Source organism: Schistocerca americana, chromosome 2, assembly GCF_021461395.2.
Source record: "Schistocerca americana isolate TAMUIC-IGC-003095 chromosome 2, iqSchAmer2.1, whole genome shotgun sequence".
Taxonomy (NCBI): Eukaryota; Metazoa; Arthropoda; class Insecta; order Orthoptera; family Acrididae; genus Schistocerca; species Schistocerca americana.
Window position 1 is genome coordinate 316,161,433 of NC_060120.1, and position 18,460 is coordinate 316,179,892.

At 41.0% G+C, this 18,460-nt stretch overlaps 1 protein-coding gene across 1 annotated transcript in view; it reads right to left on the reverse strand.

The window, feature by feature from the left end:
* Positions 1–18,460, reverse strand: part of LOC124590535 (mucin-17) — a 196,566-nt gene that overhangs the window by 167,535 nt on the left and 10,571 nt on the right. The window contains exons 2-4 of the mRNA XM_047131656.1: positions 8,779–8,925; positions 2,599–2,708; positions 2,193–2,395 (exon numbers count right to left, since the gene is read on the reverse strand). Of these exons, the coding sequence (XP_046987612.1) occupies positions 2,193–2,395; positions 2,599–2,708; positions 8,779–8,892 (427 nt within the window). The 5' untranslated portion in view covers positions 8,893–8,925. The remainder of the gene's footprint in view (positions 1–2,192; positions 2,396–2,598; positions 2,709–8,778; positions 8,926–18,460) is intronic.

Sequence of the window (18,460 nt, forward strand, 5' to 3'; positions counted from 1 at the left end):
CATCCGCTTTATCACGAAACTGAAAGGGAACACACTGTTGGAATATGAAAATATGTTATTTTTTACTACAACAGGAAGGCATTTTAAGTCTTGTCTACTCCTGCAGCAACATTCAGTCCCTACCAAATAAACAACGCAGAACGCAGATGCAGACTGCCAATGCGGAAGACGGACATGGTGGTGATGAAGAAAACTTGTCCTGGGATTATGGATGCAAAGGACAAGCATATCTTCACACTACTCAAGTTCCTCCAAGATGACAATGCAGAATTGCTAAAGATGATTATCGATGGTTATGCACCTACAACAGACAATGGCTACTCAGGATGTGAAACAGAAAACATTGTCAGTAATAACCATGCAAAGACTTATATCATTGTTGAGGAAGGCACTGTGTGCCTTAACACGACTGTAATTGAATAAGTGCATATCTTTCACTTTATGGATGATTATGTTGCTACTAGGTTTTTAGAGGATTATTATGGTTGGTGAAAAGCTCTCAGGTCTCCAGCCAGGTGGCACTGGTAAAATATGGCGACATTTCACTGAGTGTCATACTCATCACCTTCTGGCAATGTGTCAAGATATGCGGATAGTGTGATATTTATACTAGAGGTGTCTCCACCTCCCCCTGGCTATGGGCAGCTGTGTACTGTCTGGCTGGTGGGCAGAGAGAGTGCTGAAACTGCGCTGGTTGGATAGAGGGTGCTCCATTCAAATCTCTGTGTGAGCCTTCTGGCTGAGTCTTGCAAGTTGGTAATGCTGGTCACACTCTTGTCATATTGCCACTAATTCTGGATTCCATGCCACACTTAGTTGGTATCCTTTATCTCTGTCGACAAGATCATTGTGAATCCGTATTTCAATGGATGCCTTTATGATGCTGTCACAATAGCCGACTGTTTGGCAGATACCTTGATGTTCTGGAAGTCAAAGATGTGGTCTTCCTTGAGGCTATGCTCTGCTATTGCTGATTTTTCTGTCTGTACCAGTCGCAAATGCCTCAAGCGCTCCTCGCAGTGTTTAGAAATACAATGTTGTGATTGCCCAACGTACTGTTGGCCACATTGCAAGCAACGCTGTATGTTCATGGGACATTCATTTTAGTGGGTCTTTTGCAGAGCCAGGCCACACTTCGTCTTTGGCATTGGTCGGAAGATGGTTTTTATGTTGGCTTTTTCATGTAACCTTGCAATTTTGGCCGAGAGCAGTCCCAAGTATGGAAGGCGGCGAGTCTCGTTTTATTCTTCCTCTTCCGGAGAAAGTTTTTTCTCCGTATTTATATCACTGCAGTTCCTTCGAGTTCATTAGAGACAGATGCCTTAATTCATGTCGTAAATAGAATCACTGAGTTCCAACAATATTTGCGCTACACTTTGTTTGGCTGGACCTAGCTGATGCAAACATTAAAAACTAGATCAGAGGGTCTGTTAAATTTTAGCAGCTTAAGTTTAACTTCCTATGTTGTTTATCAGTCCTCTGGCTGCAAAACATGACTTTAAATGGAAAAATATTCAAAAATTAAGAGTTGATTCATTCATTCATTCATTCACTGTGTTCAGTAGATCCCTTCAAGAAGAAAAACCTTCAGGGATCAAAACGATCAAGATACAAGTTAACGTAGACAAGTAAACAACAGAAACTTAATCTGTACATTTTATTAAAAATAAACTACCATTATGCTTAATGTTATTCATTCTTATGCCAGATAAGTTTATCAGGTTAATTATAAGAAACACTGCTGTCTCCTCACTTATACTACGTAGCTGCTATTTATATCCTACTGGTAGCTTAACCTTACAGTACTTCATTACACTGGTCAGAGGTAATGGAGAGTAGTGTGTTTGGAAATTACTAGGAGATTCAGAAAAACAAAACAAAAAATGGGTAGAAATGAGTAGGGGACAACCTGGGATGGGAGACATAATAATGACTGTAGTGAAAATAAAATTCAGGTGAGCAGTATATGTCACCAGATGAATGAATGGTAAATGGGCCCAAAATCTATTGCTGATTTCCTAAAGATAAGGAAAGTGAGAGGCAACAGCCTAATGAAAAACTGAGTAGCTGACATTAAAAAGATATGCTAGTACAAGCTGGATCCATATGGCTATACACTGTAATACATAGAAAAGTTTAGACGATGCCTTTATTCAGCTTGATAAAGCAAAAAAACTGTCTTCTGCACTCACCATAAGTAGGTTTTGGCTGTTCTCCTTCAGGAATATCTTCACCCTGCTGAAGTGACAACAATGATTTTAACCATTCTTCCAGCTCTTCCTCGGATTCCAAAACTACACAGAAGCAGTCATCTTTCGTATACAGTGCTATCACATACTTGTGCTTTGTGTCTTGTCGACGATTGATATTAAAACAAGTTTTCAGCAGAATGCTCCTGAAATATAATTGTTTTTCTGACACTCATTGTAATACTATGAAGGAACTTCTCAGAAATCTACATGCACAACCAAATTATAGTTAGTAACGACCATTATGACTGTTACACATAGAAAAACAACATATCCTACAAAATGATTTAATCTTATGAGTGGGAGAAACCATTACACATAGGCATATGGGACAAGAAGATAGGCTCACCTTTTGGGAGGATGATGTGAACGCCATTTTTTTTCACTATCATAATACTCCAGACGTGCTGAAGACTCGACTGACTCGCCACGCAAAACAAAGTATTTCTTGCGCATTGTCTGTAAAGGGAGGAAAAATTATAAAATCCCATCAAACTAACTCATAGACAGAAAAGACTATAGAAAAAAAATGTGACAATAATGAAAACAGATGGAAAGAAGTACTGCTGATTACAATGTAAAAGTTCTGTGTTAACATAAACATAATGTGATGGAAGATATACAGGTTTAATCTTTACACAAACATTACCAATTGTTTTTGGTTTCACCTTTTGCTATTCTGCATTTATACATGTACATAATGGCTACATGTTTCCACACATTACGAAGTGTTAAAATACCAAACTGACCAATAATTACAGTTCATAAAATGGGATGCCATTTGGGGAGAGGAGGGTGAGAATCACAGAATAACATCACAATTGGTTACCTGAAAAAAGATAAAATGACTCATGCTTATTATGCAACACCATCGAACTGTTTGAATGGCAAACTAAAGCAATCAAAATTAGTACGCAAAAAATGCGCTTCCATCAGAACAATGACCTACGCACACACTAATCTTTATAGTGGCAAATGTGTATGAACGTGGTTTTTAAAACACTCCCCACCTCTATTCAGCTCCCACATACTGCCTCAAGATTTTTTCTATTTCTTAACCTCAAAAAACCATTTGGAGAGAAGAACTTTTGTTTGCTGAAGAAATTACTGTAGAGTTGTTCAACCTTGTGACACTTTTCGAGGTTTTTTAAACATGGCTCCCTTCATATTTCAGTGGATGGCTGAGGATTTCTCTCAATATTGCAACACATCTCTTCTTTCAAATCCCATCTTTTCACAAAATTTCTCTCTCATAAGTGGGGATGTGGAATTTCTTTTGAGTATTACACTGTTGTGAGTGCAAGCTGCCGAACTATATGATGCTCTTTACTTTGCACAGGAAACTCAACCCCAGTTGGGGTTGGGTTGTTTGGGGAAGGAGACCAGACAGCGAGGTCATCGGTCTCATTGGATTAGGGAAGGATGGGGAAGGAAGTCGGCCATGCCCTTTCAGAGGAGCCATCCCGGCATTTGCCTGGAGTGATTTAGGGAAATCAAGGAAAACCTAAATCAGGATGACCGGACGCGGGATTGAACCGTCGGCCTCCCGAATGCGACTCCAGTGTCTCACCACTGCACCACCTCACTCGGTCCTCAACCTCAGTGGATGCCACATTGTTGTAGTACCTTTATTGGAAGCTACACATTCTACTTGCTACAAATTGTCAATCTGAACCCACAACATTTCAAAAAATAAATTTTTAATAGCAATCTTAAAACACACACACACACACACACACACACACACACACACACACACAAATGAAAGGTAACTGAACAAATAATTTCACTGTTTCAGGTTGGCAACCAATACACATGGTGTGATCTTTAGTGGTGGATCCAATCAGCAAACGAGCAGTTACACGCGCACAATTTGCTTTATCATGCTTTTGATGCATCAAAGATCCATCTTCATTTTTCATTCTTGCACTTTTAAAATCTCATTTCGGCATATCCCATATCTTTTGTTAACAATATAAGGAAAAGGGTAGATTGCTACTCCCCATAACGATGACGTTGAGTTGCAGACAGGCACAACGAAAAGGCTGTTAAACATTCAGTTTTCAAACAAAGACTTCTTCAGAAAAGACAACAACAACAAACACACACACACACACACACACACACACACACACACACACGACTGCCACCACCAGCAGTGTGGACTGGAATACAACAGTCATGTTGAACAAAAGCAGCAATATGGAATGGATAGGGAAGCAGAAAGGATAGTTGGGTATTGGGGGAAAGGGAGAAGAACACTGTCTGAAGGAGCATGCAGGGTTTAGATGGAGGCATGAGTCATGATGCTGTGGGGTAGAGAGGTGGGGAGGAGGAAGGGGTAACGGGGCAGAAAAGGGGAGAAGCAGGGAAGGGAAAAGACAGGTGGGTGCGTTGGCAAAGGGAGCTACACAATGAAGTTGGGGGGGCATGAATAGGGATGGGCTGATGTGACAGAGGGGGTGGAAACTGTTGGGTGGAAGGTGCAGGGACAGCAGGTTACCGTAGGTTGAGGCCAGTATAGTTTTGGGAGCAGAGAATGTTTTGTAAGTGTAACTCCCATCTGCACAATTCAGATAAGCTGGTAGAGGAGGGAAGGATCCAGATGACCCAGATTGTGAAGCAGCCATTGAAATCAAGTACATTGTGTTCAGCATCACAGGGTGGCCTACTACGCTCTTGGCCACTTTGGTGGTTGCTGTTCATCCGAGTGGACAGCTGGTTGGTAGTCATAGCAGTACCAATATTCCTGAAACACGGTTGTTAACGTTTCCATCAAAATTCTCAGCTCCACAGAAGTTTCAGTCCCATCCAAAGGCCTCACCTTTATCCCTAAACACAAATTTAACCAGACCATGCTGGTCTTCCCAGAGACCTACTCTCCTTCTTCTGATCCCTGGAAAGGACATACTTCTTTGCGACCAATCCCTCCAACCAAAGCCAATCTAATCCCAACATTGAACCCTGCCTCTCCCAATTCATACCGACATCCAAACTGTTATCCCCCCCCCCCCACCTTCCCCTCCCACTTAACCACCTTCCAGGTACTCCTTACCTCCAAATTGCCCTCACTATCCTTCCCCAAGTTTCTTCTTACACCAACCTTCCGGTAGAAGAAATAGCAGCCATACACGATCTCAAAACAAATCCTGACCTTATCGTACAGGTTGCAAACAAAGGTTCCATCACTGTTGTTATGAATAACAGCAACAACCTGGCGAAAGGCCTCTGACAATTATCTGACTCCTCCACCTACAAACTCTGCCAGAGTGATCCCATGCCAGAAGTCCACCATAATCTCCAATCCCTGCTTGAAACCTAAGGCTTTTCCCAGAACCTCTTCCCTGAATCCATTTCACTCCTCAACCCTGACATCCTGCACACCCATCCTCTATACGCTCCCCAAAATAAACAAACCCAACAATCCTGGACACCCCATTGTAGCTGCTTATTGTGCCCCCACTGAAAGAGTTTCAACCCTTATTGACCACCAGCTCCAACCAATTGCATGTAATCTAGCCTCTCACATCTAGGATACCAACCACTCCGTTCACTGACTCTCCACCATCCCCATCCCTTTATCTCTTGGATCCCTCCTTATCACTGTTGACACCACTTCCCAATACACCAACATCAATCTAGCCCATGCTCTTGCCACTACTGAACATTACCTCTCCCAATGTCCTTTGCACTGTAAGCCCACTATGTCATATACCTTCCTAAATTCATCCCAACTCACAACTACTTCTCCTCTGAAGGGAAGATATAAAAACAAATGTGCGGCATAACCAAAGGCACCCGCATGGCACCCTCCTATTGCAACCTGTTTATGGGCCATCTAGAGAAAACCTTCCTAACCTCCCAAAATGCCAACCCGAGTCTGGATCAGGTTCATTGATTATATCTCCATGATCTGTACTTTACACCAGGACAATCTATTCTCATACCTTCACAAGCTCCACACCTACTGTCCCATCTGCTTCATCTGGTCCTCCTCAACTCAGAGTGCCACCTTGCTGGACACTGACCTTCTCCTACCTGACTGCTCATCCACAACTCTGCCCACATTAGATCCACCAACCACCAACAGCACCAGTGTTTCAGTGGCTGTCATCCCTTCCACACCAAAAAATCCCTCCCACAAGCTAGCCTTGCCCAGTATGCTGAGGGTCTCACCACACCCTTCCGGACAAGCACTACCCTCAGACCCAGTCCACAACCAGGTCTCCTGTCTCGTGTCCCTACACATCCTCAATCCTCCAACCACCCCCACGAACCAGTTACAAAATAGTGCTCCCTTCGTCACCCAATACGCCTTGGACCAGAACAACTGAACCACATCCTCCTCAGGGCTATGATTACATACCATCATACTCTGAAATGAGAAAAATTCTACACAAGATCCTTCCCATCCCTCCTAATGTTGCGTTCCATCACCCACACAACTTCCACAACATCCTGGTCCATCCCTATGCCATTCCCAATCCCATCCCACTGCCATGTGGATCATATCCTGTGGAAGACTCAGGTGCAAGACCTGCCCTATCCACCCACAAAGTACTTCCAAGTCTCGTCATAGGCTTATCCTATCCCATCAGAGGCCAGGTCACATATGAAAGCAGCCATGTAATATAACAGCTCTGATGCAATCATTGTACTGCTTTTTATATTGGTATGACTATCCACCAACTGTTGACAAGGATAAAGGTCACTGCCAAACAGTGGCCACGAGCAAAGCAGATTAACCTGTGGCACAACATACATCTGAATGTAACATGCTTGCTTTAAATGGCTGTTTCACAACCCATGCCAACTGGATCCTCCCTTCCACCACCAGCTTGTCTGAAGTGTGCAAATGGGAGTTATCCTTGCAACACATTCTCTGCTACCGAAATTATCACAGTCTCAACCTATGGTAATCTATTGTTCCTGCAACCTCCACACAACAGTTACCATCCGCTCTATCCTATCACCTCCTCCCTCCTTATGTCCCCCATCCTCATTGTATGTTGCCCTCAGCCAATGCACCCACCCATATTTCTCCTTCCCTGCTCCTCTCCTTTTCCACCCCCTTAACTGCCCCACAGCCTCCCGATGCTGCGCCTGGTGGCACTCTTGTCATGCCTTCATCCAGTCCCTGCATGATCTACCAGAAAGTGCTCTTCACTCCCATTCTCCTCCCTCCCATCCCCCATCCATACCTGGCTATCCCTTCCCCTTCCCCCACCCATTTCAAATTGTTGCTTTTGTTTGATGTGATGGTTGCATTTCAATCCAAGCTGCCGGAGACGGAGGTCATAAGTGTGTTGTGTGCTTGAGCGTGTGAAAGAAAGTGTGTGTGTTCTGTTTTCTTTTCTGAGGAAAGCTAAACTCTTTGATTACACAAACCTCTTCCATGTTTAAAAAATAAATAAATAAATAAAAAATAAAAAAAATAAAAACAACATTACCAGCAATTCAGACAGAGAACTTTCACTTATTTAATCATTTTACCAATAGCAAAAATAAAATAATGTAATTCAGATTTGTGCATACGGCTTATTTCAAAGTGATTAATATAACTTTTCAAAGTCTTAACTGCTGTAACAACATTCTCTCTTTCTTCTGCCTACTTACTGTACACTTGTTGGCACTATCTGAAGCTTTTCTGACATAATAGCTGCTTAAATGGTACATAGGCATAATGTTGGACAGCCAGGCTGGGCACAAAAAAATTATGCGGACACATGCACCACAAACTGCAGCTAGTGATCAGCGTTCACACCAGCCACACTAGGATAGGTCCATAATTTGTGTCTCCCCAGCAGTTGGCTCTAGACATCACTTTATCATCTGTGATGAAGATACAGACATTCCCCCCGCCCAGGTGGCTGCATTTTTCTAGCAAGATATTCATTGGTTCACCACAACAGCTCTCCAAAGTAGTACCAGTTTCTGGTGATGAGAAGCAGTTGCCTCACAGAAATATAGTACAGTTACTAATTACACATGAGAGCCACTTAATCTATGCTGTAAAATTTGATCTACTTTATGGTGTGTGTGTGTGTGTGTGTGTGTGTGTGTGTGACAGAGAGAGAGAGAGAGAGAATCACTGCAGACAAAATAACACAGAAAACATAAAAAACTTTCAATATCTGTCACTTAGAAAGTCTAGCAAGAGGTGAGGATCAAGAGGAAGGAAGCCCAAAAAATTACAGATTTTATCTTTCCACTGCCTACCTTTCTTGCGTCATGTATAACGACAATTTTAAAATTTAGCCCAGTACTCACTTTTAGAGAAGTTCAACAGGGCTATTCAACCCACCACAGAATCCTCATGTAATCTGAGAACAGTTCCAAGTTATTTCATATGCAGATCAACATCTACTAGCCAAGCATACACAATTCACAAACTCAAATTATGAGCTTTCAAAAATACAGCAGTGGATAAACCTGCCACAGGAGCGAACTGTACCTGTTACACATTAGATCGGCTGTCTCCCTTCTGTGAAGAAAATTTTCAGGTCTGTACAGTCACAATGCGCCGTACCTTAAGCTTCTTTAAGTATCCTCGCTTCACTATCTCTCCCGAGCGACCATCGTGCCGGTCCGAATCCCGCCAGGTCGAGTCTCCGGCTGATGATGAACTCTTTACTGACGACATAGCTCTTTAATGTCGATGCATGGTGCCAGACACCTGTGGGAAGAAAAAAATAAGTGATATACTGGCACAGTAGCATTTTAAAGGCAGCAAATAAATACGTCTGAAAAAATAGTGTTTCTAACTACCTTTTTAAAATAATTCACTAAGTATATTTTTATCATTTCTAGAATGAAGTTCAGTAAACAGATCAAGGTATGGATATATTGAAAAACTTTAGGCATTACATGGTGAGATCACCTCAAAATTATTTTGCTAAGCAACTACAGATTTGGTTTGTGTTATTGTTTTTATTGTATTGTGACTAAAATTGTGGAGGATTAACAAGGGGGCCATATGGGCTGCACTGCCTCTTCCGCTTTTTCTTCACACTTACAAGATTTGAAGAAGAGTGCTCAGGATCAAATTTGTAAAGCAGTATGACACACTTGTCAAAAACAGTTGAAAAGTCAACTCTGTAGATATAAGAGTGCTGTTCAGTACAAAACATTGCAAGCGATGTAGCAAAGCCACCTGCAACTAAGTGCACTGCGATCTAGTCTTGAAATCACAAAGTCACTGGTTCAGTTCTCACTAGTGACAATATTTTTTTCATTCTCTTTTGATTTCTATATTTATTATTAAACTGAAGTATTGATAAACAAATAATGAACCATAATTTACTAACATCGACAAAATGCACTGGTTTGTTTCCAACTACAAAGAAATGATTTTTGAAGAGGAATTTTACATGTCCATTCAATAAAGTACTACCAAATTAGCCTAGTGTGCTATTCAGTTTATCAATTTTTATTAATAGTTGCTGTGAAACAATAAGAATAACTGGTACTCTAGCAGCAGTCGTTGCCCAACTTGCCCTAGATCGTGTGCAGCCCTGCCTTGTGCTGTCTGCTACTAACATGCAGCAGAACTACTCAGTCACTGCTGGAGTATTTGTTATTCTTCGTGTTTCATTGTCCCTCTTAAGACATACGACTAAACCGAATACAGCATTAGGCTTATTTTGGATCGCTGTGTTGAATGGTCACAAAAAATTCTGCTTTAAAAGTAATTTTGTGCGCAATGGGAAACAAGTAGATGTTCTTCATTGAGACGAGTGCCATGTTAAATTTGTGTTGAGTAGTATCTGTCTGGCCAGATTCCATCTACACATTACGAAAATGAAACTGTCAATATCTGCTGAAACACCAGAGAAAATTCACCTGATGACTCTCAGGACACACACCCTGTATGCAGAAGTCATATAAAAGAACAAAAAACAGTTGCTACAATTGAGACTGACTCAGCAATTTCTCAATTACAAGACTGAGACATAGGCAGTATCACTACTGCTCAAATAGTATTACACTTTTACAATTACAAATACTACTACTCAGGCGCCTTCAAAGTCGATTTTTTAAATTGTTTCTGAGAGGTGTTTTATACAACTTTAGGAAACTGTGAGCAGCGACGGAGCTTCAAATTGTATACATATGAATAGAATCAAAGAGGGTCAAGAGTTGATGAAGGTCATCACTTCATAAAGTCCCCTGGTAAATCTCAAAAAACATTCTAGTAAGTACAGTCTCCAGTGTTGTGTATTCTGTGTGTCAAAATAAAAGAAAGTAACATGCATACCAATAATATCTTACAATATTCTTTCAAAAATTGCAGAAGCATGTAAAACGGCAGATAAGTGACAGGACCAAAAATTAGTCACACCAAGAAACATCACACTAACATGTCCTTTATATGTGCCTAAATTTGACATGAGCATCTACATCTACATCTATATCTACATCCACACTCTGCAAACCACTGGGAAGTGCACATCAGAGGGTATGTCCCATTATAGCAATTATTAGGGTTTCTTCCCATTCCATTACTCATAGAGTGCAGGAAGAATGATTGTTTGAATGCCTCTGTGCCTGCTGTAATTATTCTAATCTTGTCCTCACGGTCCCTGCATAAGCGATATATAGGGGGTTGTGGTATATTCCTAGAGTCATCATTTAAAGCAGTTCTTGACACTTTGTTAGAATTTCTTGGGATAGTTCATATAACTTACAGGTTTGCTGCCGGGTGACGTCATCGAACACCGCCGATATTTCGACAGGAGCACACGCTGCCATTCTCAAGGCACAAATGCAAGGAAGAAGAAATGTGCTAGCAAATTTAATACCTCGGTTCACAGAGGAGAAACAAGGAAGACACCACACACAGAACAAGTGTCAACACATACAAAGATAACCAACATCCGAAATATCGATAGTTACTATTAATCAACAGGTGAGGTAGCACTAATTCTGTCCCTCTGTTTTTTGATGAGAGACAGAGCCGGATTCCAAGCAGCATTCAAACAAAATCCACCATCTCTGTTAATAAGGTTGCTTGATAGTCTGATTTCAACAGCTTCCTTAATAACACTATCCCAATAGCTGGACGTGCAAGCCAGAATCTCCGTGTTGTTGTATTCCATTGGATGACCGGTGTCAAGGCAATGTTCTGCAATAGCGGATTTGCTCGGCTGTTGTAAGCGTGTGTGACGCTTATGTTCAATACACCAGTCTTCCACAGTCCAGATTGTCTGACCAATATATGATGTGCCACAACTGCAAGGAATACGATAGACCCCAGCCTTACGCAAACCAAGATCATCTTTTACGGAGGCCAACAGGGCCTTAATCTTAGAAGGTGGTCGAAAAACACATTTCACATCATATTTCCACAAAATACGGCCAATCCTGTTGGAAATGCTTCCTGCGTAAGGCAAAAAGGCCGTAGACTCAGGCGCCACTTCGTTGCTATCGTCACTCACCCGTTGGACAGAAGGCTGATGGCGCAACGCACGTTTGATCTGCCTCTCACTATAACCATTCTGGCGAGAGGTGACTTCGAGATGTGATAGCTCAGCAGCCAAACTGTCATGGTCTGAGATAATGTGGGCCCTGTGAACCAAGGTGCGAAGTACTCCTTCACGCTGAGCTGGATGGTGACAACTATCAGCTCGCAGATACAAGTCAGTATGGGCAGGCTTCCTATAAACAGAATGCCCCAACGTACCATCAGTCTTCCTTTTGAGCAACACATCAAGGAAGGGAAGGCATCCATTCTTTTCCACCTCCGTAGTGAACTGAATATTTGGGTGGATTGAATTCAGATGTTCCAAAAACCGGTTTAAATTCTCACTACCATGAGGGCAAACAACAAAAGTATCGTCTAAATATCTGAAAAAACACACAGGCTTCAAGGTCACTGACTCTAATGCATATTCCTCAAAGTCCTGCATAAACAAATTGGCCACAATAGGTGACAACGGGCTTCCCATTGCAGCTCCATCAGTCTGTTCGTAGTACTGACTATTGAATAAAAAGTAAGTGGAAGTCAGCACATGTCAAAACAAATTTGTTAACTCAACACCAAACCCAACCTCAATTAGCTGCAATGAATCAGAGAGAGGTAGCGAGTGAAAAGAGAAACCACATCAAAACTGATTAAAATATCAGAGTCATTCAAACGCAATCCCTGCAATCGACGTAAGAAATCTGCAGAGTTCTTAATGTGGTGTTCACACCTTCCAACTAGTGGGCTCAACAAACTAGCAAGATGTTTAGCTACACGATATGTTGGAGCACCAATATTAGAAACAATCGGTCTCAACAGGACAGCCTCCTTATGGACCTTAGGGAGGCCATATAATTTAGGTAAGAATTAAGACTCTTGATAGTCTCCTGTGACAAAGAACTTTTCTTCAGGAGGATATTTGTCATTCTCTCAACACTCTTAGTAGGGTCAGCACCAATTTTGCGATATGCCGAATCAGAAAGTAGACACTGCATCTTCAAAAGATCACGTAGGTGATTTACGTTACAAGCAACGTGTCATCATTGACTTTCTCACTGCAGAGAAAGAAACTGTGGGGGAATATTCACTAACGCTTGTGCAAAGTCTATGGAGCATCTGCTGTTGACAAAAATACAGTTAGTCGCTGGGCAAGGAGGGTGAGGTCACCAGAAGGCAGTTCGACAGAGTTCCACGATTTGCATCGGTCAAGAAGATCATCCATGGTTGTCACACGACATGGTGCAGCAGATGATGTTGTCATTTGCAAGGACAAACATGTTAAAGGATGCCATTCGTGGAGGACATTTTGAGGAAAATAAAAGGATTATGACCAATGTTTGTGTATGATTTACCTAACAAGACATAGAGCAGCAAGTTACAGTCTGCCTTGTTTTGTTGGCACATTTTTCGAAGAAAGTGAGATATATCACAGTTCACACAAAGGTAGTATGATTTTCTGGTCTAAGTAAAATCCTCATTATGTACAAGAGTTAGAAATAAACTTGCCTCTTGTTATGATCGTGGTCCGGGATGTCATCGTAATACATGTTGGGCTCATATTTTAAGGATAAATGACCAGAAATTTTTATTTGGACATGTTGCATTTGCAAACATGGTTAATACTTCAGCTCAAAGAAACAGGAATTGTGGATATAGTCTGATTACAGCAGCTACATCACATTGTTCTATTTGTGTATGAGACTTCCTTGATGAACAATTTTGAGGCTGCTGGTTCAGCTCCATTGAAATGGCCACCACAAAGCCTGAACCTTACCATGCCACACAAGTCATTGTGGGGCACAATCAAGTCTCACATGGTCCAACATTGATACATGAAAAACAGCGACTATCTATTTGTAAACAGCTCATTCACTTCATGTTTGAAGATGTCAGACTTATCGAGTGACTTATGGCTGTTTCTGGTACAGTATCATCTTGCTCTGCCTGAAACAGTATCATCTCTTCAACAATCAGTCTCCTCTGAATTTCCACAACGCCACATTATCTCTCACTGGTTGAAGAATGGCAGTCCTCATTTCACAAGGGAACACAGACTGCATTCTAACTAGAAAATGCACCCGTATCAGCAAGCAGTTACTTAAAGGGTAAACTGTCAACTACTCACTTTTTTACCACTTTCCTTTATCAGTTCAGGATTGCACAAATGAGTAATTGCAGAGAATAACCGTGCAGCAGTTATGAAGCACCTGGCTTACCTTTGAAAGACATAACCACAATATCATGAAAGGATATATTGCTACTCACCGTAAAGATGACTAACTGAGTTGCACACAGGCACAACAAAAAGACTGTTAACACGTAGCTTTTGGCCAAAGCCTTCCTCAGAAACGAAAATAAAACACAGAGACCCTTCAAACAAGCGAGCATATCTCTTGTGTACATGACCGCTCTCTCTGGCTGCTGTGGCCAGAATGCAATAGTGCTGTGTTGAGCAGAAGCAGCAATCTCAAGCAGCAATCTGGATTGAGGTGCGGAAGAGTGGAGGAATAGTAGGGTACAGGTGGTAAGAGAGAGTCAGCACTGCCTGATAGAATGTGCAAGGACTAGATGGTGGCCATAAAAGGCTGCTTGGCACAACATTGAGAGGCTGTGTGGGGTGGAAGGGAGGACAGGGAGTGGAAAAGGAGAGCAAAGGAGAAGGCCAAACCTGGTGGCATTGGCAGACTGTGGAGAACAAAGAAGGTGGAGGACATGAATTGGGAGAAAACGATAGGGCAGAGGGTGTGGAAACTTTTGGGTGGAGGGTGTGGGATCAGTAAGTTACCTTTGTTTGAGGTCAGGGTGATTTCAGGAGTAGAGAATGAATTGTAAGTATAACTTGTGCAGTTCAGAGAAGCTGGAGGGGAGGATTCAGATGCCCTGACTTGTGAAGCAGCCATTGAAACCGAGCATGTTATGTTCGGCTGCTTGTGGTACTTTGTTCTGGGCCACAATTTGGTGGTGACCATTTATCCTGGTGGGCAGCTGGTTGGTAGTCACACAAACATAAAAAGGAGTGCAATGACTGCAGCAAAGCTGGTGTACGACATGGCTGCTTTAACAGGTGGCCCAGCATCAGATGGGGTAGTATAAACTTGTGACAGGACTGGAATAGAAAGTGCTGGGTGGATGGATTGGGCAGGTCTTGCAAACTTGGCCTTCCACAGGGTGTGGATTGTTGGTGGCATAGGGATGGCCTAAGATGTCATGAGGTTAAGTGGGTGACAGAGCAGCACTTTAGGAGGGGTGGGAAGAATCTTGGATAGGATGTCCCTCATTTCCAGGCATGATGATAGACAATCAAAGCCCTGACGAAGAATGTGGTTCAGCTGTTCCACTCCTAGGTGGTATTGGGTAACAAAGGGCCTGCTCCTTTACAGTCGAAATGCAGGTACCGTTGGTGGTTGGTGGATTTAATGTGGGCAGAGGTGTGAATGGAGCAATCAGAGAGGAAGAGATCAATGTCCAGAAAGGTGAGGCTGAGGAGGATTAGGTGAAGCAGACGGGAGAAAATGTGTTGAAGCTGTGAAAGAACAAGGAGAGGGTGTCTTTGTCCCGAGTCCAGTTCATGAAGATCTTGTCAATTAACCTGAAACTAGTGGAGAAGTTTCTTTCCAATAAGAAGACAAGTGGACAAACCATAGAGGAAAAAGTAGGCTCTGTTATAAGAATATTGCAGTGCATAGTGTTGGTACACACTGTAAGTGAATATCTAACATGAGAATGATTAGTTTTGAACGAGACAGAAGTAAAAGCAAATAGGCAATGTTAAGAACAGTGAAGGGCATCCATTTAATGTATATGAAAATGAATGATGTGAGGAAAACATGTAGGGAGGAGAATAACTTTAACATTAGAGATTGGATTTTTAAGAAAAATACGTCACTCAGCAATTTGGAATAATAGCCTATATCCAAGTTGAGAACACTAATTATAGTTGAGAATACTAATTATACAATTTTAGGTTTTCTTTGTTTAGGGGTATACCATAACTTCTAGTTAACATCTACACAAAATTAATTTTTCAAATTTCTCAAACTCAATCCTTATGATCTTTTTGTCACTTTACAAACTTAGGATTTTGGGATCAGTGTTTTAATGGTTTCTGCAATTGACTGGTATACACAAATTACAGGGGTACGATCAGAAAACTGTATTATTTCTGTCAGAATGAAGAAATGTGAACGAATGTGAACCACAAACAATATTGGTCACATGAACAATCACCTCAGCTTTTGGCCTTGAACTGAAGTGGCAATAAATGGAGAGCACACTAGCAATGCGGTGATGTATTCTGTCCTGGTCTCTGGAGAAAAAAGAGAAAAGAAAGAAAAGAAAAATTGATTTTGTCAACATTCTGCATTCTAAAATATGGTGGTGATATCAAACAATATCTTTTACAAAAATTTCGAATTCTGTCTTAGTAAAGACAGATGTAAGCAAGTTTGTATTTAAGAACAATGGAAGTAAACAAATAAATCATTAAATATGTGACTGGGTAAGAAACTCCTACACTTTAGGCAAGGTATTCACTGCGTTGATCATTTGTGAAAATTTATCACAAATTACACTTTGTTTGCAATAAAGACTGGGAGCTAAATGATAGGTCTGTGGTGAGGCATGTGTAACCTTTACACAGTGATTTTTATGTCTATAATGTGACACATTATCTTTAGGGGCCTATACAGTGCCATTTATTTATCATATGGCAATACACATACAAATATTACAAAACTACTACACACCAACATTTAAGCACAGCTCTCCAGCATAAAATAACACAAATGACAACAGCTGTATATGGATATCAAGGTCTTTTATGTATTTTATAACATCACTCATAACTGTCAGGAAATCTTCAAAAGGATCCTTCTAGGCATGTACGGGGCACATCGATACGACATAAACAACTGTCTGTTGTGCAGCACTACAGTCATACGATTATGATGAATATTTGCCCCCCCCCCTCCCCCTCGTAGAGTGAGCTTTTAAACAGCTTAAAAGCATATGAGTTTTATTGCCTGGGAAGTGACCTCGAAAAAAACTCTGTAGAATTTCAGATTCCCTAAGCAGCTAGTCCTTGGCCAAATGGTGTTCAGTAATCAGTAAACACTGCATCTAACAATAAAATATGGACTTCAACATGACAGCATGTATGGTCTGCCATACATGAATAACCATCTAGAAATAAGTTTCAACACAATTTTGTTTTCAACTTAAAACACACCTTACAATTTTTATTCTTTACAATGTGAGAGCTAACAGTACACTATTTCCTACATTGACTATGACACATTTAGAGAAAAGATTTTTCTTTTAACTACATTCTTCAAATAATATTTTCAGGAAAGCATGTATCAATTTGATTATCACTGATTCAGTTACACTGCTCATTTAAAACATGATTTTTTCCCACTTTCCTTCAAATTATTTCTATCACCTGTTTTGAGACGACATTTTTGGCAGGCAACCTCCAAACCTATTCTGGAGCTCTTTTAAGTCCCTTAATATGTGTACGTGCCACCATATTTCCTTGCACAGGTCTACACTGTTGCTGTTTGCATACCAGAAGTGTTTAATTATTCTTATTTACCACTACCCTGGACACACTTACATTTTACTGTAAACTGGAATATTGTTTATTTCATTTCAATCTTCCACCCACGATACTGTCAAGGTGAGGAGACTTTAAAGGTTGAAGAACCTGCTTGTTCCCTCAGGAATTCCCAAATTGCCTAGTCTTCTTTCAGTAATATTATGACTTGTGAGACAAGAAAAGTGGAGAACAATGTGATCAGTCTGAAAATAAATATATTTTGTTGAGCAAGTACATTACAGTGCTTTGTGACTGGGGGCAGACTGCTCCACTGCTGTACAGGGATGGAACTATGATTTGTGCTGTATTTGTTGCTTATCTTCTCGTTTGTGCAATTGCATGTATAAGTATGTGTGTCATTTCCAAGTCTATATAGGAATTGCAGCAGTTTTCAAATGTATAACGTAAAACATGCAAATGGTGGAGGAGCCTGACAGATTTTTAAGGCTTCAAAATAAGCATTCCTCTCCAATATTGATCATTAGTATTATTTCAGTTTGGAAAGTCTACATTAATGAAATCTCTGCAGGAGGCAGTGACTGCTAAAGTTCAGGGTTTGGTGAAACTTTTTCAATAACCAAACAGCTTCACGCATACTATTTCTTAACTGCTTTAGAGACTTCACGGTTCCTGCTATTCTTTGAATATCTATCTAGTTATAAAAAAGGTTCCTACCTTTAAATCTTTATTTTCTTTTGATAGTAGGAAATCATTTAATGTTCTGCTACTACTTAATGAACAAAACCCTTGCTGATTCTACCCTCATGTATGGTTCCACAGTCTGAGACTCCTACAGGTAGATTTGACAGAGTAGACACAAGGAAGAACAGCTTTGTTTCACAGTTGTATTTAGTAACTATGAGAGTAGCATGGAGATGCTCTTCAAACTCCAGTGGCATATGTCACAAAAGCAGCACTGTACATCACACAGAGGTTTACTAGTATTGTTAAAATTCTGAGCAAATGTTTACGGAAAGTCTTGCAAAACATTGCTTCCTCCTATACACATTTCAAGAAATGACCATGATAGAAACTTTGGGCTCATATGGGTGCTTACCAACTGCCATTCTTCCCATGCATTATTTGCAAACAAAACAGGAAAAAGGTAAATGACAGTGGTGCCTAAGGCACCCCTCTTCCACATACCATAAC